The sequence below is a fragment of the Camelina sativa genome, chromosome 4 (genome assembly GCF_030686135.1).
Source record: "Camelina sativa cultivar CO46 ecotype springtype chromosome 4, ASM3068613v1".
Classification (NCBI taxonomy): Eukaryota; Viridiplantae; Streptophyta; class Magnoliopsida; order Brassicales; family Brassicaceae; genus Camelina; species Camelina sativa.
Genome location: NC_141883.1, coordinates 27,350,322 through 27,375,985, shown reverse-complemented (window position 1 = coordinate 27,375,985; position 25,664 = coordinate 27,350,322). Strand labels below are relative to the sequence as shown.

At 35.0% G+C, this 25,664-nt stretch overlaps 3 protein-coding genes and 1 non-coding gene across 6 annotated transcripts; all 4 read left to right on the top strand.

Moving 5' to 3' along the window:
* Positions 1–3,517: 3,517 nt before the first annotated feature.
* On the top strand, positions 3,518–3,601 carry TRNAY-GUA (transfer RNA tyrosine (anticodon GUA)). The gene is given in 2 exon segments: positions 3,518–3,554; positions 3,566–3,601. It is a non-coding gene; the product is annotated as a tRNA-Tyr (tRNA).
* Positions 3,602–3,814: 213 nt separating this feature from the next.
* LOC104784229 (callose synthase 10) lies at positions 3,815–19,313 on the top strand. 2 transcript variants are annotated; one of them, XM_087511618.1, is made up of 50 exons: positions 3,815–4,395; positions 4,487–4,584; positions 4,824–4,990; positions 5,309–5,420; positions 5,655–5,765; positions 5,871–5,996; positions 6,080–6,169; positions 6,301–6,398; positions 6,473–6,590; positions 6,977–7,105; positions 7,624–7,700; positions 7,784–7,862; positions 8,308–8,400; positions 8,479–8,581; positions 8,688–8,811; positions 8,900–9,086; positions 9,166–9,218; positions 9,614–9,674; positions 9,832–9,913; positions 10,181–10,230; positions 10,375–10,461; positions 10,567–10,652; positions 10,793–10,820; positions 11,375–11,472; positions 11,561–11,642; positions 11,742–11,902; positions 12,018–12,138; positions 12,813–12,910; positions 13,004–13,094; positions 13,185–13,345; positions 13,431–13,540; positions 13,626–13,760; positions 13,911–13,979; positions 14,067–14,232; positions 14,587–14,695; positions 14,857–14,976; positions 15,274–15,389; positions 15,480–15,563; positions 15,744–15,856; positions 16,071–16,123; positions 16,214–16,390; positions 16,467–16,514; positions 16,970–17,128; positions 17,279–17,392; positions 17,490–17,578; positions 17,718–17,876; positions 17,998–18,100; positions 18,189–18,308; positions 18,507–18,557; positions 18,652–19,313. In XM_087511618.1, the coding sequence occupies exons 1-50, from the start codon at positions 4,185–4,187 to the stop codon at positions 19,069–19,071; spliced, it is 5,697 nt and encodes a 1,898-aa protein (XP_087367744.1). In that variant the 5' UTR covers positions 3,815–4,184; the 3' UTR covers positions 19,072–19,313. The 2 variants fall into 2 exon arrangements, with proteins under 2 accessions (XP_087367744.1, XP_087367743.1); XM_087511617.1 differs by having other exon boundaries at positions 3,918–4,395; positions 13,911–14,232.
* A 769-nt stretch (positions 19,314–20,082) lies between these two features.
* On the top strand, positions 20,083–22,239 carry LOC104782103 (ACT domain-containing protein ACR10). Of its 2 annotated transcripts, none has more exons than XM_010506928.3 (6): positions 20,083–20,527; positions 20,596–20,823; positions 20,898–21,003; positions 21,092–21,419; positions 21,510–21,794; positions 21,887–22,239. In XM_010506928.3, the coding sequence occupies exons 1-6, from the start codon at positions 20,374–20,376 to the stop codon at positions 22,022–22,024; spliced, it is 1,239 nt and encodes a 412-aa protein (XP_010505230.2). In that variant the 5' UTR covers positions 20,083–20,373; the 3' UTR covers positions 22,025–22,239. The 2 variants fall into 2 exon arrangements, with proteins under 2 accessions (XP_010505230.2, XP_010505231.2); XM_010506929.3 differs by having other exon boundaries at positions 20,134–20,425.
* Positions 22,240–22,357: 118 nt separating this feature from the next.
* LOC104782102 (uncharacterized) lies at positions 22,358–24,402 on the top strand. Its single transcript, XM_010506927.3, has 4 exons — positions 22,358–22,729; positions 22,838–22,948; positions 23,334–23,402; positions 24,033–24,402. Exons 1-4 carry the CDS (start codon positions 22,583–22,585, stop codon positions 24,081–24,083), a joined length of 378 nt encoding a protein of 125 aa, XP_010505229.2. The 5' UTR covers positions 22,358–22,582; the 3' UTR covers positions 24,084–24,402.
* The last annotated feature ends 1,262 nt before the right edge of the window (positions 24,403–25,664 follow it).

Genomic DNA, 25,664 nt, shown 5'->3' with positions numbered 1-25,664 from the left:
CTTAAAGTAAATCCTCAGACCCTGAAAGAGTTCGAGACTAATCTTTAGGGAAAGGGTATTCTACAGGTAAGATCCCCTAATTTGCAAATGGATCGTAAGCAACAAGCCCATATCCATATGGCTAAAGCTGAGCAATTCCACGTTTGAAGAAAATCGATCCCTGGCCTAGACCAACATGATGGCTCTTCCACTGAAACTAGAACCAAAACTATAACATTCATACAAATATTGTTTTACCATTCTACTTTAAGGATTGTAATATAGAAACAAAAGGATTTTGATGTCATTGGTAACGAAAATGTTACCGTACTAGGTACTACCCCGCGAAAACCGCTGGCTGAACCTTTTATTTTGGTGAATTTTTTTCATAATTTCTTTTGTTATTATGTTATTTTATAAAGGTTTGTGATTAAAAATTTGGTTTGCTTATATTAAAATTTTTGTATTTTAAAAATGTTTATTGAAAACCTGTCAATAAAACATTTGCATGTAATGAATAAAATTGTTTAAACCTTTGTCAATTAAACGTAATCATTGCTATAGTTGTGAAGTAAGTAAAAAGATATAACTAACATGTAAAAAGAACAACTAAATATAGTTAGTGAAGTTTTTTTGAAAACCTCTTTGAAAACAACATTCATTGTTTTTTTCGGTAGCTTTCATTTCTTGTCTGTAATAAGCAAATTTAATCATTAAATATATTTAAATCTCATCTTAGTTTTATTTTTCTAAAGAACGGTGGCTAAAATAAAAATATCACTTTTTAAATAGATAAGATACTATATCTATATCTTTTATTTTTTATTTATTAATTTTTAAAACCTAAGTCGTTAAACGGAACTGTTCTATATTTTATTCGATTTGATTTTTGATAAAAAATTGTAACCCGTGCTGGAAAAGCTTTTTGATAAAATTTGTAATTATATAGATTTTATTCGATTAGATTTATAAAACCTTAGCTGTTAATATTTTTTTAAAATACGAATTAGTTTTGATTCTAATAGATTTTTTTTTTTACTTTTCTACGATTTAATTTATTTTGTGTGTCCCAATTTTCGTTTTTTAATTAATTATATTTAATTAATTAACTTTAATTAGGTTTTTCTAATGGCAATTGAATGTAATTTTTTACACATTTTAAAATTAATTTCATATTTGTATTTCTCAATTAATATAGTAAGATAATTGTATAAATAATAAATTCAAGTCATCCATTGACAGAGAAAAGAAAAAACTAAACCTTCTCTAAATCAATCAAACACATAGGAAAAATTATGCATGAGGATTTGATTGATTAAGATACTTGAAATAAAATGAAGGTATCGACGTATTGTATTCACCCATTTTTAGCCACATATCCTTTTTAGATATTATAATAATAAAATTATGGGTTTGTCCAATTTTTTTTTTTAATGGAAATTCATGTATTTTGATATCAAAATATTTGACAATAATGGAATAGGTAGGAGTGTTCGACCCAATTCTCCGATCGGTTCCAAACCAAACCAAAATTATTTATCGAAATGTTTATACATTCTTTATATCCAAAAAAAAAAATTAAACTAAAGCCTAACAAAATCAAAGAGAATTTTTTCTTCTTTAAAAAAAAAAAAATCAAAGAGAAATTATTCAACTAGAAACTGAAATATCATTGAAACATAATCATAGACCTATGAACCAATTTAATTTTGAGGTTTTGATAAATAGACTTTGTTTTATCATATATAGCAAACCGTTAAAACTACAGTAAATTCATTTTTTTTGATAAAATAAAAATCTTAATTAAAACGATTTAAATGTTTTGGTATAACCAATTTTCTTACTAGCCAGATCATCGGTATATAAACAACAATACAAATCATGCACGTAGTGAGTGGCCATCACTCAGTCTATAAAGAAATAAAAATAATTGAACGAATACGACTAAACAATGTGAAGTAGCTTTACATTCGCATTTGGTAGATGCGTACAAGACAAATAATTGAAACACCAAACATTCGTTACGAAAACTAGCCCACAAAGCATTAGTGACCCATTCTTCTCTTTTCCTCCTTTGTTACGAAAACTAGCCAACATTATGATAATTAATGTTTTACATCCACTTATTTTATACTAATAAAACAAAAATATACATCACTAACAAAGAAACATGTTACTCGAAACTTGCTTGCTATTGATATGTTTTCAAACATTTGTCAATTTTTGATTAGACAAGATGACATATCTGTTTATGATTTGGCGCTTGTGAATTTTAACTGAATAGTTTGTTGTACTTTTAAAACATTTGTGTAAGAAATTTCTTTAACTCTTTAGGAAGTAGTGGTTCTAGAAGATTAAAAGTAATGTGCTACTGCATTCTAACAAGGAAAATTCGAAATAGAAGTATTTAAGAAGATCGGTAGTGTGCATTAAGTTAATAGCGTGGACATTGATGCGAGTGGCAGAGTAAGCGATGGACTCAAAAATAATGGAACCATGTGAAAGTTTATTAATTGTGGATTCTTCGTATACTAGTCAACATTTTGAGAGACGTAAAGTTTGAACAAAGTACATATATACAACTCGAAACAAAAAGACAATAGAAAATTGAGTTCAAAGCTTTCCAATCCAATAAATTTGCACTCGAGATACCAAATGTTTCTAAATTGTGACATAAGAAATGATGTCCTCGATGGTGATGACAGTACTCAAACAATGTGTTTGAAGAGATTAGTTACACTGATAAATTGTTAATCAACAAAAACGTATTCTGTAGAGTCATCCTCAAAAGAACACTGTGTTGTAGAGCCCATCGTATGGAATCTTTTGGAGGATCATTTATTTACGGTAAATTTACCACCATTTGCAAAAACACTAAATATTATGGACATTATACTGCAAGTCTACAAGTATGAAATAACTATCGAATAAAACAAACAGAAAAAACTTAAGGGCTTTCGAGGTTCCACGTCGAAATGATTTCATTGGACATTGATGAGATCATGAGATCTGCAGATTATAATAGTGGGCTAGCCTTGTCTTTGAGTTTCCACAGACATTGTCTCCTTTTTCAGCAATTGTCATTTTCCCTCTCTCTCTCTCTCGATCTCATTCCATTTTTGTGTGTTTACTTATCTCATTCATGTTTGACAAAAAAAAAAAAAAAAATTATCTCATTCATTAATTATTTCTATTGTATAATAAATACCATCATACATATACACAATTGAATCATAGTGGGCTAGCCTTGTCTTTGAGTTTCCAGACTTGTTTTTTCAACTAGTAGTTATAGTTATAGATAATCAACTCATGGTGATCATATAATTGAATCATTTGTCTTTTAGGCTGAGAAAATAAGATTTGAGTATTTTCAATGTGATTTATCATCGTTGTAACACTAGAAGTACAGTATATGTAGGTTTAGCTAATTAATTATTAGCTTACATTATAGGTTTAGTGATGCATGTAACAAGTATCTTAATGTCCGCAGTTTTCAAGTAATAAATTATATACAATACAAATCAAACAACTATCAATACCGACCTTAGCTCAGTTGGTAGAGCGGAAGACTGTAGTAGTTGCTGTAATCTTTAGGTCGCTGGTTCGATTCCGGCAGGTCGGATCTTTTTTAGTTTTTGACTTTTTTTTTTTTTTTTTTTCCCAGGTTTCATATCTTATTGAATCACAAAACAGATCTTGGACATTGGGCTTTAATCTAGTTTTTAATAACATGGGCCGACGATAAGTCAAAAGTTTGAAAGTTACATTACGCGGTTGCGCAAAACAAATACGACGTCGCTTTTTCCATATAGTCAATCCGTGTTTTTGACTCGACGGTTTTATTTTGTAGTTGGAACGGCTCGAAAGGAGAGGGTCAATATTGTAATTTTCATTATAATACTTTTCCTTTTTTTTCTTCTCTTCCAAATCAACTTTTCGATTTTTTTTTTTCTCTTTTAGAAAACCCACTTTACGAAGGAAACAAATCGACTCGTTTTTTCTTAAATCCGCCATAGATCCAAACACACAACACCTTCATATCCGGGTTCGAATCGTCCACCTCGAGCTTTTTTTACGCGTTTTGCAGCTTCTTCTTCTTCTTCTTTTATCTCCTCTTGTCATGCTGTTTCAAGCTGTTTAGGGCTCAAAAGTTTGATTCGGGGAGAAAATTGAAATCCTTCTTTAGGATTTTGTTTTTGTGAAATATGGCTAGGGTTTATAGTAATTGGGATAGGCTTGTTCGTTCTACTTTAAGAAGAGAGCAGCAGAGGAATACAGGTCAACAAGCTCATGAGCGTGTTAATAGCGGACTTGCTGGAGCAGTTCCTCCTTCACTTGGTCGAGCTACGAACATCGATGCTATCTTACAAGCTGCTGATGAGATTCAGTCTGAGGATCCTAATGTCGCTAGAATTCGTACGTTTTTCCTTCCTTCTTTTTTTTTTTTAGGTTTTGATGATTCAGTCTGAGGATCCTAATGTCGCTAGGTTTTTTTTGGCTGATGTAGTATGTGAGCAAGCGTATTCTATGGCACAGAACTTGGACCCTAACAGTGATGGTAGAGGTGTTCTTCAATTCAAAACTGGTTTGATGTCCGTGATTAAGGTATTTTTTTACACACTCTCTAATATGTACAGTTGTTTAACGATGTTATATCAGTGAATTGGTGGTTTTTAGTCAAATGCATCCTTATGCTATGTCTGTTGTATAATTGTTGCGCCGTGGTTACCATTTGATGTTCAGATTTTTAGGTGCAATTATTCTTTCTTGGTTTTGCTTTTATCTTGTGTCAAATGGTAATGTTTACTTGTTCTGAGTTCAAAGGGGTTTGATTGCTTTTGCAGCAAAAACTTGCCAAGAGAGATGGTGCTTCAATAGACCGCGATCGTGATATTGAACGACTATGGGAGTTTTACAAACTTTATAAAAGACGGCATAGAGTGGATGATATCCAAAGGGAAGAGCAGAAATGGAGGGAATCAGGAACAAATTTCTCGTCAAATGTTGGGGAGTATGTGCATCTTAAAAACTCCTTGTTATTTTCTTCGTTTTGGACAGTGTTTGGATTGTACCTACCCCTGTAAAATGACTGGTTTTCTGTAAATCTGAAACATGCGTCCTGAGTTGTGTTAATGCTTGTTCTTCATTTGACAGTGGTTTTCTGGGTGTAGATTAGTTTGTTTTGTATGTACGTCCTTATAAATGATCTTGATACATATAAATTATGAGTTTATGATTGCCTCTGCTCACTTTTACGGATGAGATTCTGTTTGTGTTGTCTTACTTTTCCTTTTTGATTGAACAGTGTTTTTTTTCTCTTTTTCGATAGGATTTTGAAGATGAGGAAGGTCTTTGCCACATTAAGGGCCTTAATTGAAGTGTTAGAGGTCCTAAGCAGAGATGCAGATCCAGATGGTGTTGGGAGATCTATAAGGGATGAGGTGCTTTCTCTTCTTGTAATCCAAAATAATTTTAATCTTCTTTTCGCTTCCTGTTTTGCGGATGCCAAGCGTTCAAAACACAGACAGAATAACTCTGATGAATCTTTGTTGAGAAGTTGCATCTGATTGGATGGATTATAATTGTTTCCTATGATCATTATATTACTCCGTTAAGTTTCATGTTATAAAAGTATATTGTATGAGTTAATTGATATCTGTTGTTTATGTTTTCAGCTTGGGCGAATTAAAAAAGCTGACGCAACTTTGTCTGCGGAACTTACACCTTACAACATTGTCCCTCTAGAAGCGCAGTCCATGACGAATGCAATTGGGGTTTTCCCTGAAGTAAGTTAAACAAGAACGATTTTTTGTTTTTCCATTTTTTCAATCAGTTGTTTTAGCTTTTCAAAAAATTTTTTACTCAGAAAGAACTCTATTGTCTATATCTAGGTGCGTGGTGCAGTACAGGCGATCAGATATACTGAACATTTCCCTAGGCTTCCCCATGATTTTGAGATTTCAGGACAACGCGGAGCAGATATGTTTGATTTATTGGAGTACATTTTTGGGTTTCAGGTACAGAGTGGTATTGGATCAAACTCTTCCCTGATTGTTTTTCTTCTTCTTTCACTTACATTGTTTGTGTTGTTTTGACTCAGAGAGACAATGTAAGGAACCAACGGGAGCATCTGGTTCTCACACTTTCAAATGCACAATCTCAGCTTAGTGTACCTGGCCAGAATGACCCAGTGAGTTCTTCCTTATGGCCTTAATACTCTATTGTGGCATGCTCCTTTACTGAGCGACAGCTACGATTTTCTCGTTGGTTAAGAGGATGTCCTCTTAAAATCTTGATATTTTTTTTCATTCTTTTGTGTAGAAAATTGATGAGAATGCAGTCAATGAGGTTTTCTTGAAGGTTTTGGACAACTACATCAAGTGGTGCAAATACTTGAGGATACGCCTTGTGTACAACAGGTAAATTTTTGTCTAGTTCTAGTAATGGAAATACTGGTTTAGTTCATGTGAATTACTAACTTTGAAATTTTCAGGTTAGAAGCCATAGACCGGGACAGGAAGCTGTTTCTTGTTTCTTTGTACTTCCTAATCTGGGGTGAAGCTGCTAATGTCCGGTTTCTTCCAGAGTGTATATGCTATATATTTCACCAAGTAAGATACCATTTTGTTGTTGATTATGCACCAATTTCCGCTATTAGTATACTCTTGTTCTAATTATTAGTTTGCTAGGTTACTTTTTGTTTCGTATTTCCTTGCCAAGGAACAAATCTTAACGTGTAGGTTTTACAGTTTTTTTATTTAGTGTTGTTCTGCTGTTCATATCTTTTCTCATCCTGTAAACAACGCTACAAGAAAAAACTTGTCAGAATTGCTCTAGCATCTGATCGTCTCTGCATCTTTGCACTTAGCTTATGCTAAAGCAACCAGCCTGACCCTTATTCTGGAATGATGATCAAAAAGGCCCATGTGATCTTGAATTTTACACCCAATGCGAAGTGAAAATAGATCCCTTCTCACACTTTACCTTTGTTGGTCAGATGGCCAAGGAATTAGATGCTAAATTGGATCATGGAGAAGCTGTCCGTTCTGAAAGTTGCTTAACTGAGAGTGGTTCTGTATCATTTCTTGAGAAAATTATCTGCCCTATATATGATACAATGTCAGCGGTGAGTCATTGCTGTTACAATTTTTTTTGGTGCATCTTAATTTTTGGCAAAGTAGTTTTCCATTTGGCAAAATGTTACTGATTCTCCTCCGATAATTGGTATGTTTATACATATTTCAAATGCTAGGCAAAAATGATAGTTTGAGCGTGACTTCTTTCACTCAACCACAGCGTTTGGAAAGATATTTTGGTTACTTAGAGTATCGATCCCTTGTTATGACTTTCTGTGTTACCTCCATATTACTTAGATTAGTAGCAGTTTTTTTAGGAAAGTCTCATAACATTAAGTGAGTTTTGAGTACGATCTTCATGATCGTCAGTTTCTTGACATAGTATCTAGGTTTCTGGTTCTATATTTGAAAGTACATTCCTACTTCGTTTTTAAGATCAGATTTTTTGTTATCTGTATCTGGAAATTTGTAGCATGTTAGCTAATGTTGATTTTAAAGTGTCTGTCATTAATGTTTTGTGATATGGTCGTCTGAGCCCTTAAATTGGTTTTGAAATTTACTCATGTAGGAAACTGTTCGAAACAATGGTGGGAAAGCTGCACATTCTGAATGGCGGAATTATGATGACTTCAATGAATATTTTTGGTTTGTAGTTTATCAGTACTATTATATTTGCAAGTATTTACTCATTTCGAGGAGTCTCCATTAACTGTGTTTGTTATATTCAGGACACCTGCTTGCTTTGAGTTAAGCTGGCCTATGAAAACAGAGTCACGCTTTTTAAGCAAACCTAAAGGGCGGAAAAGGGTGAGTCTTGCTCATATTGGATAAGTTCCATGAATTATAGTTTCATTCCTTCTTGGTTTGGCCCACTAATCATCTGTGACCACTTAGTTCCTCTTGCCTTCAATTTCATGAGTTAATCTGGTTGAACTCTTTCATTCATGATAAACAATTGTTTAATGGGTCTTGTCCAGTTGCGGGTGCTTTATCTTATAGTTTTGGGAGTTAATTTTTTTCCCCTACGTCTATATGGGGGAATTACGTCCAGTGAGAATTATTGTCCAAGTTCCAACCAATATGATTATCCCACAATTTTAACTCCTCAAGAGGAGATGGCTGTAAAACACTGCATAAAACTGCTCATTAGAGTCATTCATTTTCTCCACCAATCATTAACTTCTGTCTTCTTGTTAATATCCATATTTCTGCAACATCTTTGACTGGTTCGTGTTCCTGGAATTCAATGTAGACGGCTAAAAGCAGCTTTGTTGAGCATCGGACATACCTTCACCTTTTCCGAAGTTTTATCCGACTTTGGATCTTCATGTTTATTATGTTCCAGGTTGGTGTGGTATATATGAACAATTTTCTGCTTAATTTTGATAATTTTCCTAATAATTATTATTTTGCCTGTCCACAGTCTTTGACGATTATTGCCTTCAGGAAAGAGCGTCTTGATATAGATACTCTCAAGATCTTACTCAGTGCTGGGCCTACATATGCTATTATGAACTTCGTTGAATGTAAAGTTCTCTGGTTGACTATGTTGTCTTACTATTAGAAAACTCAAAAGTCACATTGTAGATTTGTACGTACCTTGTTAAATATACATGTTTGTCATTTATTCAGGTCTTCTTGATGTTATGCTTATGTATGGCGCCTACAGCATGGCAAGAGGAATGGCTATATCCAGGCTGGTTATCCGGTTTCTTTGGTGGGGCGTGGGATCAGTATTTGTGGTATATGTCTATGTGTACGTATCCAATCTTTCCACATGAGCTATTTCTTCTTGATAAAGTTCGTCTGCAGAACAGCTAACCTTTGTGAAACACATATCACAGGAAGGTTCTGCAAGAAAGAAATAAACCAAACCAAAATGAGTTTTTCTTCCACTTATACATTCTAGTATTGGGTTGTTATGCCGCTGTTCGCGTCCTCTTCGGACTTTTAGTCAAACTTCCAGCGTGCCATTCTCTGTCAGAAATGTCAGATCAATCTTTCTTCCAGTTTTTTAAGTGGATTTATCAGGTATTCATTTCGTAAGACTTTAAATAATTAAAAAAGTAGCACTATGAAGTACGTTGTTGATACTTCTTATCCTTTTCAGGAACGATACTTCGTTGGACGTGGGCTCTATGAGAATTTAAGCGATTATTGCAGGTTTTTCCTACCTGCCTCTTCAAACTATATAGATGGTTACAAAGACAAAAGTTCGTTGTATTTATTATCTGGAGTTCTGAACTCTGACCTTGCATTAGTTGGCTAATTGAAACACATTCTTTTAATCGAAAAAGTCCTAAAATATTGCTGAACTATCTGACATATAGTCAATAAGTTTGTTGAGGGAGATTTTGCTTTAGAGAGTAGACATCCTGCATGTATCAAATTGTCAGTTTACACCTGAATATTTTTTTTTTTCCGTTTGCACAAAAACTGTTGGAAAGGTTTAGTGGTTGTCTTAGAAAGTTGCAGTTGATTTGGGATCTTAGTAAAATTTGCTAGAAAACTTTGGTTCCAGAGTTAGGTTTATTCAAACTTTTTCCTATAATATTCAGGTATGTGGCGTTTTGGTTGATTGTCTTGGCCTCCAAGTTCACATTTGCATACTTTCTCCAGGCAAGGATGTTTCTACAGCTGTATATTATTGCTACTGTCCATATTTATTAAATTGCATAATGTCTCATATCTGAATCAAAATGTATCTGGTTTATTAAGTAACTAACAAGTGTGTGTATAATATTGCACTGACGGCTAAATCTTCTTCATGTTACAGATCAAACCACTCGTTAAGCCCACCAACACTATCATTGATCTTCCTAAATTCCAATATTCGTGGCATGATATTGTCTCAAATAGTAAGTGCATATATGCTTAGGTACTCTAATCAATATATTTCACTGGCTGTTTTATCTATTTGAAAATAAATATGATGTGACCACACGACTTAACAAATAACTCAGTAACTTGGCGAGGTTAGCTGTGTATTTGACTCATTTGGCTACATCAACTTTAACTGAACTATACTAGATTTGTATCTGATCAACCATACTACAGACTAGAACTTGCTACTGATCGTCTTTGATAATGTTGCTGATATCTGTGGCTCCGCTAAAAATTGGCAGGTAACGATCATGCGTTGACCATTGTCAGCTTGTGGGCTCCTGTTGTGGCGGTGAGTATTTACCTTATATGTTAGCAAAAGCTTAGATATCAACTTTCTAAGATGTCGCTTTCGAGTCTGATTTTCTTTCGTAACTACTTGTCCTTAACTTGTGTCCTTAAGTTCCTAATCTTGGCATTGGCTATATATGTCTAGATATATCTTATGGATATTCATATATGGTACACACTCTTGTCTGCGATCATTGGTGGTGTGATGGGTGCAAAAGCTCGTCTAGGGGAGGTAATACTGAGTACTTATATGTTCTACCATTTCTGTTATGATATTGTGTTCTGTTTCATATTACTGGCCCCTTACTAACCATGTTTAGATATCTGTCTATTTTAGATACGCTCCATTGAGATGGTTCATAAGCGTTTTGAGAGTTTTCCAGAAGCTTTTGCCAAGAACCTTGTCTCTCCTGTTGTGAAAAGGTTATAGTTTTAAATCCATTTTGATTTTTGTAACATTTCTTGGACATTTATAATATTTCTGTTTATGATTATATACTAAAATATTTTTTTTTGTTGGGATCCCTTCACCACCTAATCTCTGTTGTAATGATATATTTCAGAGTACCATTCGACCAACATGCTTCTCAGGTCAGTATTTAAACTCTCTGTCTCATCAGTTTGTGTATTAAGAGTTATTCTTGCAACATTGCCTTCCATAGTTACATCTTCTTCCAAAAATAGCTCAGTGATCTAATTTAACAATTATATGTTGACTTTTGGGGATTCTCTTCGGTAGAACAGATAATGTGTTCACAGTAGCTGTTTTGGCTGCAGTGGCCATTCCTTTTGTATCTTATACGTGTAACTCTACTTGATAGGAAATCTAAAGTAGAAGATGCTTATAATCGTATCTTGTTCATGGACCGTGAATGTACATGTAGCAGAGATGAATTTCTGAAAGCCTTTGATTTGTGTACAGCTTTGCTGTAATTTTTAAGTATAATGTGGTTTTTGCAAAAAAAAACCAATGCGAATTTGATGGTTGTGCTAAGAGCCGACTGTTTTCTTACTGTTTCTCTCTTTCTATTGTTTCCTTTAATGCTGTGGGTGTTTTATATATTTTCAGTCGTTTGATTAATCCTAGAACTTTTCTTTTCGGGGTAATGATTTATTCTTAGAACGTAATCCAATTGTTTTTGCAGGATGGTCAGTATATGAACAAGGCATATGCTGCAATGTTTTCGCCGTTTTGGAATGAGATAATAAAAAGCTTGAGAGAGGAAGATTACATCAGTAACAGGTTAAAAATTATTTTGCTTTTGTGTTTTTCGTTTTTTGCCATTTCGTACAACGCATCTTACTCATACATTTAAGGTCTTCGATTGCAGGGAGATGGATTTACTTTCTATTCCCAGTAACACGGGGAGTCTTAGACTAGTCCAGTGGCCCTTGTTTCTTCTCTGTAGTAAGGTGCAACTTGTTAAATAATTTACTCTCTTTAATGTTGAGAGTTTAGATATGACATTTTTCTCTCTTGTCTTAATTATTTTGGCTTCTTTTGTTTTCCAGATTTTGGTAGCCATTGATTTAGCCATGGAGTGCAAAGAAACACAGGACGTACTTTGGAGACAGGTATGCGATGATGAGTACATGGCATATGCCGTTCAGGAGTGCTATTACAGCGTTGAAAAAATATTGAATTCCATGGTTGATAATGAAGGGCGACGATGGTACAGTCTTTCAATTTGATTGATTCTTAATGTTTGTTTAATATGTCAATATCATGTTTTGTTAACTTTACATGTGACATTTATACACATGCCTCTTTTTTACTCTTGTAAATAGGGTGGAAAGAATTTTTTTGGAGATCAGCAACAGTATGCAAGAGGGTTCCCTTGCTATAACTCTTAATCTTAAGAAGCTTCAGTTGGTAGTTTCCAGATTCACTGCATTAACGGGGCTTTTGGTACGCCTTCTCTAGCTTAATGTGACTAATAATTTTATTGTTGGTAGAAGGTTTAAACAAATTGGATGTACTTTATTATGCCAAACACTCTTCTGTGAATTATTACTGCTTTCATAAATTCATAACGAATCTTCTCTTGGTACTTGTTTCGTTTTCTGACTTCAGCTTTATAAACCTAAAATACGGCGTAGGAACATATGCCCCTTTTTGGTCCTGTTAGGAACTGGGCGTGCGTGATACTTAAACGCTCCTTTTCCTTTTTTCTCATGTTTGTGTTCTTTTACTTTTTCAGCGTTTTTGTTGAGAACATTGGAACTTTTTTTTATGATACGAATTTGGAATCCTTTTTCCGAAAATATTAAGGACTTAAATTTCTTACACTACTTGGTAGCTTTGAATTCCCTTTTTTCAGTTCTTATTGCATCCTAACTAGCTTCTCGTAAAGTATAGTTTTGCTTTTATTATCGATTAGTCCTATTATGCCTATAAGTACTGCAATTTATCACTGAATTTATATTATATTATTTTCTTAGAAATCTCTTTACATTTGATACTCAGATTGTAATTGGACATCTTTTACCACTTTCTGAGTTTTATGCTATTGATTGTTATAATCTCAATTGTTTCATCTTGTTTGCTTTGGCTCCCTAAACATTATCTATGTCATGTCCCAGATTCGACAAGAAACTCCAGATCTTGCAAAAGGTGCTGCAAAAGCTATGTTTGATTTTTACGAGGTGGTGACGCATGAACTTCTTTCACATGATTTGAGGTATGTTGCTAGATTTATTTACTCACTCAAATCTCTACTTGTATGGCAATCATCGTGGAGAAAATATCTTATGGTTTCACTTATATGCATCAGGGAGCAGCTTGATACATGGAATATTTTAGCACGGGCACGTAATGAAGGGCGCCTCTTTTCTAGGATAGAGTGGCCTAGGGACCCAGAAATTGTAAGCCCTTCTAGAAGAAGCAATTACGAATTCCATTCCAAATGCTGGTTTTATGGTCTTATGCAAATAATATTTTGTTTATAATTGCAGATTGAGCAGGTCAAGCGGCTACACCTTCTTCTCACTGTGAAGGATACTGCTGCCAACGTCCCAAAAAATCTTGAGGCAAGAAGAAGATTGGAGTTTTTTACAAATTCCTTATTCATGGATATGCCCCAAGCAAGGCCCGTTGCTGAAATGGTACCATTCAGGTATGTGTGGTAGCACTGACTTGACATTAACTTATAGTATTTCCCCAAATTAATACATATATCCTTAAAATGTTTGGTCGAACAGTGTCTTCACCCCGTACTACAGTGAGACTGTGCTCTATAGCTCCTCAGAACTGCGAAGTGAGAATGAGGATGGGATATCTATTCTTTTTTATCTTCAGAAAATATTTCCTGGTATGTATCTTCTACTTCTAGGCGTGTGAGGTCATTCCTTGTTCAATATAGTCAGTAGCTGAGATCTATCTATTTGTGGATTTAGATGAATGGGAGAACTTCTTGGAGAGGATTGGTAGATCCGATTCAACAAGAGATGCAGATCTTCAAGAAAGTTCAACTGATGCTTTGGAGCTTCGATTTTGGGTATCTTATCGAGGGCAGACTTTAGCAAGGACTGGTTAGAAACGATCTATATTGATTATCACTTCCAAAATAGTTTTTTAAAGTTGCATTTACATTCATTAGGTTTGTGTTTTAATGTGGAAAGTTGGTGGTTTCACACTTGAGTATTCAATTTATTTTGTTCTTGTGAATGTAAACTGTAAAGTGCGAGGTATGATGTATTACCGAAGGGCTTTGATGCTTCAGAGTTTCTTAGAGAGACGGGGCTTGGGAGGTACTTATTTCCAAAAATTATTTGCAGTATTCCTTTCGAAGGAAAGGCATACCTGTAAGAGCAGTTTTTTTTGTTTGTTTGTTACAGTGGATGATGTCTCTCTGACCAATATGCCACGTGGGTTTGAAGCATCACCTGAAGCACGAGCTCAAGCAGACCTGAAATTTACGTATGTTGTGTCATGCCAAATTTATGGGCAACAGAAACAGCAAAAGAAACCAGAGGCTACTGATATATCACTTTTATTGCAAAGGTGTGCATTAGTTTCTTTTTTTGCCCATTATACAGTTCTGCTTATAAATTCTGAGGACGTAATCATTCTAGTCATGAAGTTTAATATCTTCGAGGGATAGGCTAAACGGTATTTCAGTTTGTCTCATTTTGTTAATTTGTTCTTCGGTTGCCAGATACTTCTACCCTATGCATTAATGCGGACATCTAGTTATGAAATTCCTGCAACTATTTCAAAATTTCTATTTGCTATCAATTTTCTTTTTAAGTAATCGTGATATTTGATTGTGTCGTCTCTAAATTCTCATTAACGGGCACATCTTTTGTTGAAAATATCTTACACGTCCCATGTTTCAATTTTTTCTCTTGCAACTAGATATGAGGCACTCCGAGTTGCTTTCATACACTCCGAGGATGTTGGAGTTGATGGAAAAAAAGAATTTTATTCTAAGCTAGTAAAAGCTGACATTCATGGAAAAGATCAGGTACCAGATATAGATGTTGGCGTTTGCGATGGCTAATTTGTCAAATTGGGTTTAGATGTTGGAATGTGCCGAAATAGAAAGTTTTCCCCTGGTCTAAATAGTTCTCATTTTCATCTGGATTGATGATTTATAGCACTCAATAAGTTTCACTATTGCTACAGGAAATTTATTCAATTAAACTTCCTGGAGATCCTAAACTTGGGGAAGGAAAGCCTGAGAATCAAAATCATGCAATCGTTTTTACGCGAGGAGAAGCTATTCAGACCATAGATATGAATCAGGTTTATCATCACTTCTTTGTCATGGTTTGGCACATTTCCATATTGCCATTGAGAGTCGTTCTGCTGTTAAGCTAAACCTGTCATGCAATTGGTCGATAATGATAGTCTTAAATTCCTAAGGTTTGCTTTGGCCGTCATCAGGTTGCCCAGTGTCACTTTTCCTCCTCTCATTTAACTAGGATTTGTAACCACGAAACATAGTAATATATCATGTAGCAGCAATATGTTGGCGCCTTCCTGATTGTGGCATCTCACCAATTTTTTTTCTTGATACACTATATTCCTCATATTCTTCAGGACAATTACCTAGAGGAGGCAATTAAGATGAGAAACCTACTCGAGGAGTTTCATGGAAAACATGGAATTCGACGTCCTACGATTTTGGGGGTTAGAGAGCATGTTTTCACGGGAAGGTTCGCAGTCGTCTCCTTGAAATATTATTTTGTGTTATCATATGTTTATTTTTAATCACCTTTCACATGGGTGGCAAATTGATATTGCAGTGTTTCATCACTAGCGTGGTTTATGTCCAATCAAGAAACCAGTTTTGTGACTTTGGGTCAGCGGGTACTAGCATATCCACTTAAGTGAGTATTCGTGCTTCAGACTTTACCTTGCACAATAGGACTACGTTTCTTTTTTTCATTTTTTGTGGCGCTTGTTAAATGGGTTTAGCACTCGCTCTCCGGTTTTTTGGATTCATTTTATTTAATCTGCAACTTTCTAGTGACGGCTCAGTTTTAATTTGTTCAAAATTAATCTTACAGAGTTCGAATGCACTATGGGCATCCAGATGTGTTCGATAGAATATTTCACGTAACTCGCGGTGGAATCAGCAAAGCATCCCGTGTTATTAACATCAGCGAGGATATATATGCTGGTATGTTTAGTAGATGGGTCTTTTCGGATACACTTGATAAGTTTTTGCTGCAATACTTTTATGTTTTAAAAAACTTCTTGAATGCTGTTTACATAGTGGTGTAATAGTCTCAATGTTCTCATTTTGAATAGAGTTTAACTCTGTAACATCTTTGGACATGGTATGTTCTTAAAAGGCTGAGCTCTTTACCTATAAACAATGACAATATTTGCAGGATTTAACTCGACACTCAGGCAGGGGAATATCACCCACCATGAGTATATTCAGGTCAGTGAATTGCTTGCATTAATTGTTTCTTCACTTAGCTTGTATCCCATATCGATCTGAATACATGATCCATCGTATTCATTCATGTAGGTTGGTAAAGGAAGAGATGTAGGACTCAACCAGATTGCCCTATTTGAAGGGAAAGTAGCAGGTGGAAATGGAGAACAGGTTCTTAGCAGGGATGTCTACAGAATTGGGCAGCTCTTTGACTTTTTTAGAATGATGTCGTTCTACTTCACAACAGTTGGTTTCTATGTCTGCACAATGGTACTTTTCATTCTCTTGTGTTTTGTAAGTTTGTTTCCCCCATTATCACTTGTAATAAAAAAATTCGTTGATGCAGATGACCGTCCTTACTGTGTACGTCTTTTTGTATGGAAGAGTTTATCTGGTATGTTATGGAGCCTTCTATTTTTTCTTTTTATGAGTTTCTTAATTATAAAATGATGCGTAGTTATGCCCAAAAAGAAAAGTGATGGGTAGTAATTGCTCTCCAAAACGTGTAAATTAGTGTTGCTTATTGCAGTTTTTTAGGATTACAACCACTTGCTATTTTAGAGTTAAAATTATTTGCTGTCCACTATAATTCTTTCATCCTAGAGCAATATGGGTGCCGTAGTATTTGGCCCTCCTTTTTGAACATCAAAGGTTTCACATACAATTGGGCATCAAACTTTGGTTGATTGACCCTTTGACATAGATAACAATGTTGGGAAAAAGCATTGTCACCTTAGTCATGCAATTTGGTTAAATTATGCACTTTTTCTTTTTTATCTGTGTCTTTTATTTCTTAAGTCATTTCCCTTTCCTCCTCAGATATCAATTACTTTTTGGTTTTTTTCTCAGGCCTTTTCTGGTGCTGATCGTGCAATCTCAAGAGTAGCCAAACTGTCAGGTAACACTGCGTTGGATGCTGCCCTAAATGCACAGTTTTTGGTCCAGATTGGAATCTTTACTGCCGTCCCTATGGTTATGGGTTTCATACTTGAACTTGGGTTGCTAAAGGTTGGTTGATCTATTCTCTCTGTCTCCTTTTGGACCAAATTGTTATCCATACTGTTCATTTTGCTTTTTAACTTCTTTGATACATATTTCTTTCTCCACAAATAGCTTTGAGAAAGCTCTTCTACTAACGTTTCCTTTCTTATATCACAGGCTATATTTAGCTTTATAACTATGCAATTCCAGTTGTGTTCTGTCTTTTTCACATTTTCCCTCGGGACAAGGACTCATTACTTTGGGCGTACTATCCTTCACGGTGGTGCAAAGGTATACTTCCTTGTATACAAAGGCAATGGACATTATTGCTCCTTTCTATCTTTTTTTCTGTTAAACCTTTTTCAAATGCGTGTTTTTTAATCAACAGTATCGAGCAACTGGCAGAGGCTTTGTGGTTCAGCACATCAAGTTCGCCGATAATTACAGACTATATTCTAGAAGTCATTTTGTTAAAGCGTAAGCCCAGAATTTAATAAGTTACTTATTATTATCTCTGGCATGTTCTTGATTCACACAATTGGAATAAGAGCTTCGAAAGTCATATTGCTTAGCAACCTTCTTCTTGCTGACTTATGCGAGTCTCTTTCTTCCGCAGTTTTGAAGTAGCTCTACTGTTAATATGTTACATTGCTTATGGGTACACGGACGGGGGTGCCTCTTCGTTCGTTTTGCTAACTATCAGCAGTTGGTTCCTTGTAATCTCCTGGCTGTTTGCACCCTATATCTTTAATCCTTCTGGATTTGAATGGCAAAAGTTAGTACTGTGCCTGTTTCATTTCATTTCCATATTCAATTGATTTTCTGTGGTGCCACAGATGGCACTATATCTTAAATTGTCTTGGATAATGACCTTTAATACTTCATGTTTGATATAGGACTGTCGAAGATTTTGAAGATTGGGTCAGTTGGCTGATGTACAAAGGTGGAGTGGGAGTAAAGGGAGAGCTCAGTTGGGAGTCGTGGTGGGAGGAAGAACAGGTTTGTCGATTTTTGTTTGTTTTTGATGTTTTATCTTCTACCATACTTCTTAGTTTTGTTTTGTTTGTTAATTTTTGTTTCATTTTAGGCGCATATCCAAACACTAAGAGGAAGGATATTGGAGACGATTTTGAGCTTGAGATTTTTTATGTTTCAATATGGCATTGTGTACAAGCTCAATCTCACTCAGAAAAATACTTCACTTGCGGTAATGCTAGCTTTTTATCTTGTGTTTATCGTTTAGTTCTGTTTAACGGGATATTTGAAAGTTGTTTTACATTTGCTTGATTATGGAAAAAGCTGCAGCGTTTAGATTGTGTATTTTCTTTGTAGGAGCTATGACTCTCATTGCTTATGCTATTATTGCATGAGTGCCTGACTGAATCCTCTTTTTGTGTGTATGCAGCTCTATGGCTACTCGTGGATTGTATTGGTTGTTATTGTGTTCTTGTTTAAGGTGTGTACTAAGATTCATTAGTTTCTTCTCCAGATTTGATTATTTTCTTGTAACCCATCCCACTAACTTTTTATCTTGTCTCCTTGTTCTTCAGCTTTTCTGGTATAGCCCCAGGAAATCGAGCAACATTCTGCTGGCACTGCGTTTTCTGCAGGGAGTGGCTTCGCTCACATTCATTGCCCTCATCGTAATAGCCATTGCATTAACAGATCTATCAATTCCGGACATGTTTGCATGTGTTCTTGGTTTTATCCCAACTGGTTGGGCTCTACTGTCTCTAGCCATCACATGGAAACGGGTGCTTCGGATCCTAGGCTTGTGGGAAACAGTGCGTGAGTTTGGGCGTATTTATGATGCTGCAATGGGTATGCTCATATTTTCTCCAGTCGCTCTTCTTTCCTGGTTCCCTTTCATCTCCACGTTCCAGTCTCGTCTCCTCTTCAACCAAGCCTTCAGTCGCGGCCTTGAAATCTCCATTATCCTCGCCGGAAACAGAGCTAATGTTGAAACCTGATGAAAGAGAGGGAGAAGTTAGTGTGGAAGTAGAAGAAGGATTTAGATATATTTGTTTGTAGAGTTTGTAGAACGTCATTGAAAGCTCATTTGACTCGGAGGATTCTATTTGTTTGTAATCTTTTTTTTTTTTGCTCTCTCTATGCTTAATCTTGGGGTTGTGGTATTGTATTTACTGTTTATTGTCATAGGTTGACTATAATCTGATAACTTGATTTTGGTAAATTGAAGATTTGTTTATTATCTGAAAATCTTTTTGATATCTGGATTGAGGGACACTTGCGTTCCTGTAACTAATCTAATTGAAAATTATATAAAGTGGTCAGTGGGGGTGTGTAATGGTCATAGCTCTACTTTAATTTGTGCCAATGGGATTATGTTACTTGGCTTAGATGTAGCATGCGGATTATGTATGTAATCCGTCATCACAATTGAAATATTTTCACAAGGAAATATCCAATTGCTTGTAAGACGTACACCAAACAATGACAGATAAACATCTCTGTCTCAGAAAAAATAATACTTTCATGTGGAATTCAGTAGTCTACCATAGACTCGAAAAGTAAAATTTACCCGTGGTGACAGATTACCTTACAAAGTAGATTTGGAAAAAGTAACTCCACAAGAATTTTAAATTAATAAACATTTTTCACAGCTCACATCGTTCTGGTTTAAAGAAAAAAAAAAACAATGTGGTCACGTTTCATATGTATTGTGTAGGAGTAGGACTGGTCATTACTTTAATTTAATCGCCTTTAAAACCCTCACTTTTAGGAGTAGAATAGTAAACGATTTTGACTAAACATACAATTAGCATAAGAAATTGCTCTTCACCATCACCCAATAATATTAACATATATAATATCAAAAGCTCATAACTACTCAAATAATCATAAACCATTAACGGAGTTAAGGTCTAATTCCGATTTGATTTTTCACACTAACAATATATAACAAGTAGAAGTAACCAACCACCACTATATATTGCTTTAAATTTTTAATTAATTAAAACATAAATGGGAATTAGTAGGTTCTTATGACTTCTAAAACGAGAACAAATCATATACACCAAAAGAGTTGATTAATAGTAAGTTAAGTGTCAGGGAGAAATCACAATCAGTGCTTAAAAGGGTAGGATCGATCACACAAAACATGGTTTCAAGTACTGTACAGCTACACGACCAACAAGTTAAGCACACCCTTTAAATCTTTGACTCTCTCTCTCCCCCATATGTAAATGAAATCCAGCTAAAACCATCACAGAAGCACAAAAAAAAAATCGAAACTTTGAAGGGAGAAGAAGATGGGTATTTTGTCGGATGATGTTGTGATAATCAGTCAATCGGAGAAAGAAGGTGAGCCGAGTGTTATAACCATCAATTGTCCTGACAAAACTGGTCTAGGTTGTGATCTCTGCCGTATCCTTCTCTTCTTCGGCCTCAACATTGTCAGAGGAGGTAAAATTTCTCCTTTTTGATATCTACTCTGCTCTGGTTTGTGACCTGAAATGTGTTGCTCTGTGAAGATGTAACGACTGATGGGAAATGGTGTTACTTGGTCTTCTGGGTGATTGGGAAACCAAACACGAGATGGAATTTGTTGAAGATGAGACTTGTTGAGGCTAGCCCTTCTTTTTCTTGGGCCTTTGGTATCTCAAGATGTTACCTTTCTGATTCTGAGTCTCAGCCTCCCAAGATTCCTGATCTTTTCTTGTTGAAGCTAGCTTGTTCTGACCGCACAGGGCTTCTATATGGTTAGTTTCTTGATTCTCTTAATTTTAGTTAGTTAGCTGTGGGTTCACTCATTGTTTCTATATATTATTGGCAGATGTCACTGAGGTTCTTTACAAGCTTGAGATTAACATTGAGAAAGTTAAGATATCGACTACACCTGATGGAAAAGTTATGGACTTGTTCTTTGTCACAGACACTAGGTAATATAGACTGCAAATCTGATAAGGAGGTTTTGGATATTTGCTAGAATGTTTAAGCTAAGGTGTGTTCTGTTTTTGTACTTGTCAGAGAGCTTCTAGGGACGGGGAAGAGGCGGGAAGAAGTGTATGAGTACCTTAGAGATGCCATAGGAGATTCACTGATCAGCTATGACATTGAACTTGTTGGCTCAGAAATCACAGCTCGCTCACAGGCTTCCTCGTCAGTTGCTGAAACATTGTTCTCCTCGGATGTGTCGGGAGAGCACCCGAGTGGTGGGTTACACACTTCAAGCAATGTGTCTATCTCAGTTGACAACTCGCTAAGCCCAGCTCATACCCTCATTCATATCACATGTCAAGATCACAAAGGCCTATTATATGATATTATGAGAACCTTCAAAGATTTTAACATTCAGGTTTGTGCAAGTCTTTGATGCTTTTATCTGCATTACTCCACTAGTATTCGCATAAGAGACACGTCTTCTCGAATCTTGTTTGATGACCAGATCTCATATGGGCGTTTTACAATCAAAAGAGGAAGGAACTGTGAGATCGACTTGTTCATCGTGCAATCTGATGGTCGGAAGATCTTGGACTCAAGCAAGCTAAATGCATTGGTTTATCGTTTAAGAGCAGAGCTACAACAACCTCTGAGAGTGGTCATGATGAATCGAGGTCCAGATACTGAACTTCTAGTCACAAACCCTGTCGAGTTATCTGGAAAGGGACGGCCACAAGTCTTCCACGACATAGCACTTGCCCTGAAGAAGATCAATACCTGCATATTCTCGGTATATATATATTATAACTCATGTGGTCTTTGTAATTTATACCAAAAACATAACAATTGTTTTAATCATCTGATGTCTGATGTCATAACTAGGCTGAAATTGGAAGACACGTGACGGGAGAAAGAGAATGGGAGGTGTACAAAGTGTTGATCAACGAAGAAGACAGCTTACCTGTCCCAAGAAGCAAGATAGAGGAACAAGTGTGGAATACTTTAATGGGTTGGGAATAAAAAAAACTTCATCAGACTTCAGGATCATCAACTAACCTCGGACTATATGATTTACATTATGATGCAATGAGTGTATGTAGATTAAGATGATATGAGGTAATATATGTATTGAGATATTGTAAGTAGTAGATAAAAGAAAAAGAAAAAAAGGTGTAAACAAGTGTGTGAGTGGTTTGATAGAAAGAAAGAACTAAGCTTTAAGCTAAGTTAACCTCTTTGTATTTTGTGCTGAGATCTTCTTATTTTGTCACATAATGGGCCGAGTTAAAAAAGGCCTATAATAGTGAGGATGGCTATTTCGTAATTAAATACTTAAATGAAGGGTACAAAAGTGAAGGAGAAACCTATGAAAAAAAATGGCGACTCTTTAAGTTTAAGAGAAGCACACGAAGACAATCTCGAAAGCTGACCACAAAAAGTTTTCGACTTTGAGAAGAAATTAGATAAAAATCATTCTATCCATTTCACCAAAAATATAATTTGAAGGGCTCTCTCTCAATTTCGAATTCTGCTTTGTTTGTTATCCAGAGAAAAGAGTCGAAAAAAATCTAATCTTGAATGGCGAAGAAAGGAGGAGCGACGACGCTAGCTGAGGATGCACCATGGCGAGTTTCTTCAGTAAGACCAGTGCCTAAGATCAGTCGCTCACCGGTTCTTTCTATCTCTCAAAGCCCTGAATCCGATTACGCCATTTCCGTCATGAAGGTTTTGTTTTTTTTTTTTTTTTTTCCTTCTTCTTCCGTAGTTTTGAAGATTCCAATTTGATTTTGGGAATTACCATAAGTAATTCGGGTTTGCGTTTAATCTTAGCAGCATCCGAATCCTGTGGGAGGTGGGTTTGCGATGGAAGCTGTACTTGAATCTGCAGGACCTGAATGTGTTGTTCCTGGCCAAGTCACACCTGTTCGCTTACTTGGTGTCAAGGTGACTTCTTGCAGAAAGATTGATGTGTTTTTTGTTGCATTTGTGTGTAGTACAAGTTCTTAGTATTTATATTGGCTTAGAATTCATACAGGGAAAAGGTTATGTGTATCATCTTTTGTTGTGTAATTCCTTTGTCCTGTTGAATGTTCTAGTTTATTTAGTAGTTTTGTGCAAGTTTTAATCTTTTGAGGATAGTTTCTGATTTTGTAGCTGCTTAGGTCTGCACATAGAGATGTTGCTATAGGATTACAAGTTGAACATATCATCTTTGTCAAGTCTGATGTTTTGACTGCGTTCTCTTATATTCCCACTGGTGTTTTATTCACTTATGGGTTATAAGTCTCCATTTGCTAACAGTTTGATTTTTGGTGTATTTGATGAATAGGTGTGGCCAGTTGAAGTTGATCTTAAATTCTTGGAACCAGTGGGAAAAGAGCTGAAAATGCTTGGAAAGGTAAAAGGCCAACATCTTATTGCTTTGTGTCTGAATCAGATACTAGTACATGATCCCTTGTTAGTATGAGCCAATACCTTGGATGATCTTGTTTCGTTCTCTGTGTTTGTTTGAGGCAATGATTTGAACTCTTAAAGCTCTTTGTTTGCCTGAGGCTAGTGTGTTATGTGAAGTTAGTACAAGTGGGGATTAGGTTAATGTTTCCTATATAACTCATCGCATATCAAGATCATAGATGGTCATCGTTTTTTTGGGTAAGCTAGTTACTTAGGACAAAGCCTATAGTAATCATGTGGCTCAACAAGTGGGAAGTAGTGGGAGTTCAACTCTGGGAGCGTCTCTGGTCTAACCTTGGAACCTGAAGTCCAATTGGGATGTATAGATGACCCATCTTAACACAGATAGTTAATGTAAGAAAATATGGGCTAGACCAGGATTTTGATAGATAAATGGACCAATTTTATCATAATTAGTAATGAAATGTGCTCAGCATAGAGTATGAATGCATTGGTTACAACAGCACTTATACCTAGTATTCTGTTGTGTTAGACTTTAAGATTATAGTTGGTGTGCTCTATCATATTAGGTTTTAGTTTAATAATTGGTATCTCTGTTGTCCTGAGAGTGCAGTTCATGGACAACGCCGTTGAGCTGATGAATAAGTCCTTCATTGACCGCTAAGCACTATGGATAAAGGGATACATACTTGTCAAGATTCTACGTCTGAAGTTTTGGAATTGCGGGAGATCTGTCTAGTCGCCGGAACTTGTTAAGAGGCAGAGATTGCGGGAGATCTGTCTAGTCGCCGGAACTTGTTAAGAGGCAGAGAGATCCAATATGAGCAAAGTTTAATATGGTTTGTGTGTTTGTATAGGGAATTTTACAAACAGAATCTATATGCTATCAAATCATTGGTTTGAATGATAATTGTAAGAATCTATACTAATAAAAATTAGAAGCTATAAGCTCCTAAAGTCCACATAGGATTTAAAACTTCCAATGATTAGACATGTCACTAATTAACATTTTTAAAAATCTCCTAAATTTATATACTTTTAAAGATTAAAAAAAATATTAAAAAATCACCAATATTAATTAGTCACTTCACTAATTAATAATTTTAAAGGCGTCTACCTAAGCTTTTAAACTACCAATAGTGAATAGCTCCTAAAGTCGTTTATATAGGATTTTAAACAACCAATAGAAATTTGACATATCACTTATTGACATTTTATACATTTTCCAGAATTTTCTATATTAATAATTATTTTAAATAACCTATCATGATTTGACATGTCATTCATTAACATTTTTTAAATTTACAGAATTTTTTAGAAAAAAGGAAAATTTTAAATTTATGGAAATCAAATAACTAATCACAATATCCCACATTGGCTAGAAATTTTTTAGACCATAGTTCAAAACCAATATAAATAAGATTAATATACTTCCAACAACGAATGAGCAGGAAAGCTTGATTTATCAGGCGTCCAAGTTTAAAAGTTTTATTTGGTTTGATCTGGTTTTTTATTTGATCAAACTAAAACTTTAAACAGTTTCAAAAAAATATTGAAACTTTTAAAAGTTCTTAGCTTATAAAAAGTTTTTAAATATTATAAGTTTTAAATTTTAAAAGTTTAAAATATTATAAATATTGAACATTTTTAAAAGGCTCAAATTTTATATTTCGAAACCTTTTAAAAGTTTAAAATATTATAAATATTGATGTAAAACATAAATTATCTTATTTATCTACATTTGTGCTTTTTATTTCTTATGAGCTATAAAACATTTTTTTGTGTATGATATTATAGATGAGTTGATATTCTTTCATTAATTTTTTTTTTGGGTCTAAGGAAGAAGGATTGACATCGCAAGATCTTAATTTGATGTTTGAGTCAAATTTTGAGTTTAAAGAAGAAAGATGGACGGCAAACACACATGTTTTATTAGCTATACATAGGCATGACCAGAGTTACGGTTGTCACGGTTAAGGTTTATTAACTATCGGTTATGGTTAGAAATTTTTGTAACCTTAACCATAACCGTTTAACAAACGGTTAAACGGTTACGTTTAAATACGGTTACGGCTCAAGCGGTTACTGTTACATACGATTGCGGTTATTTGATAATATGATACAGTTGATATTATTGGATGATATAATATAATTGATATTATTTATTTATAATTAATATGTTCTTATAGTGTACTCATATTTCTATATATCATATGATTCATATTAAATAAATAATTATTAGTAT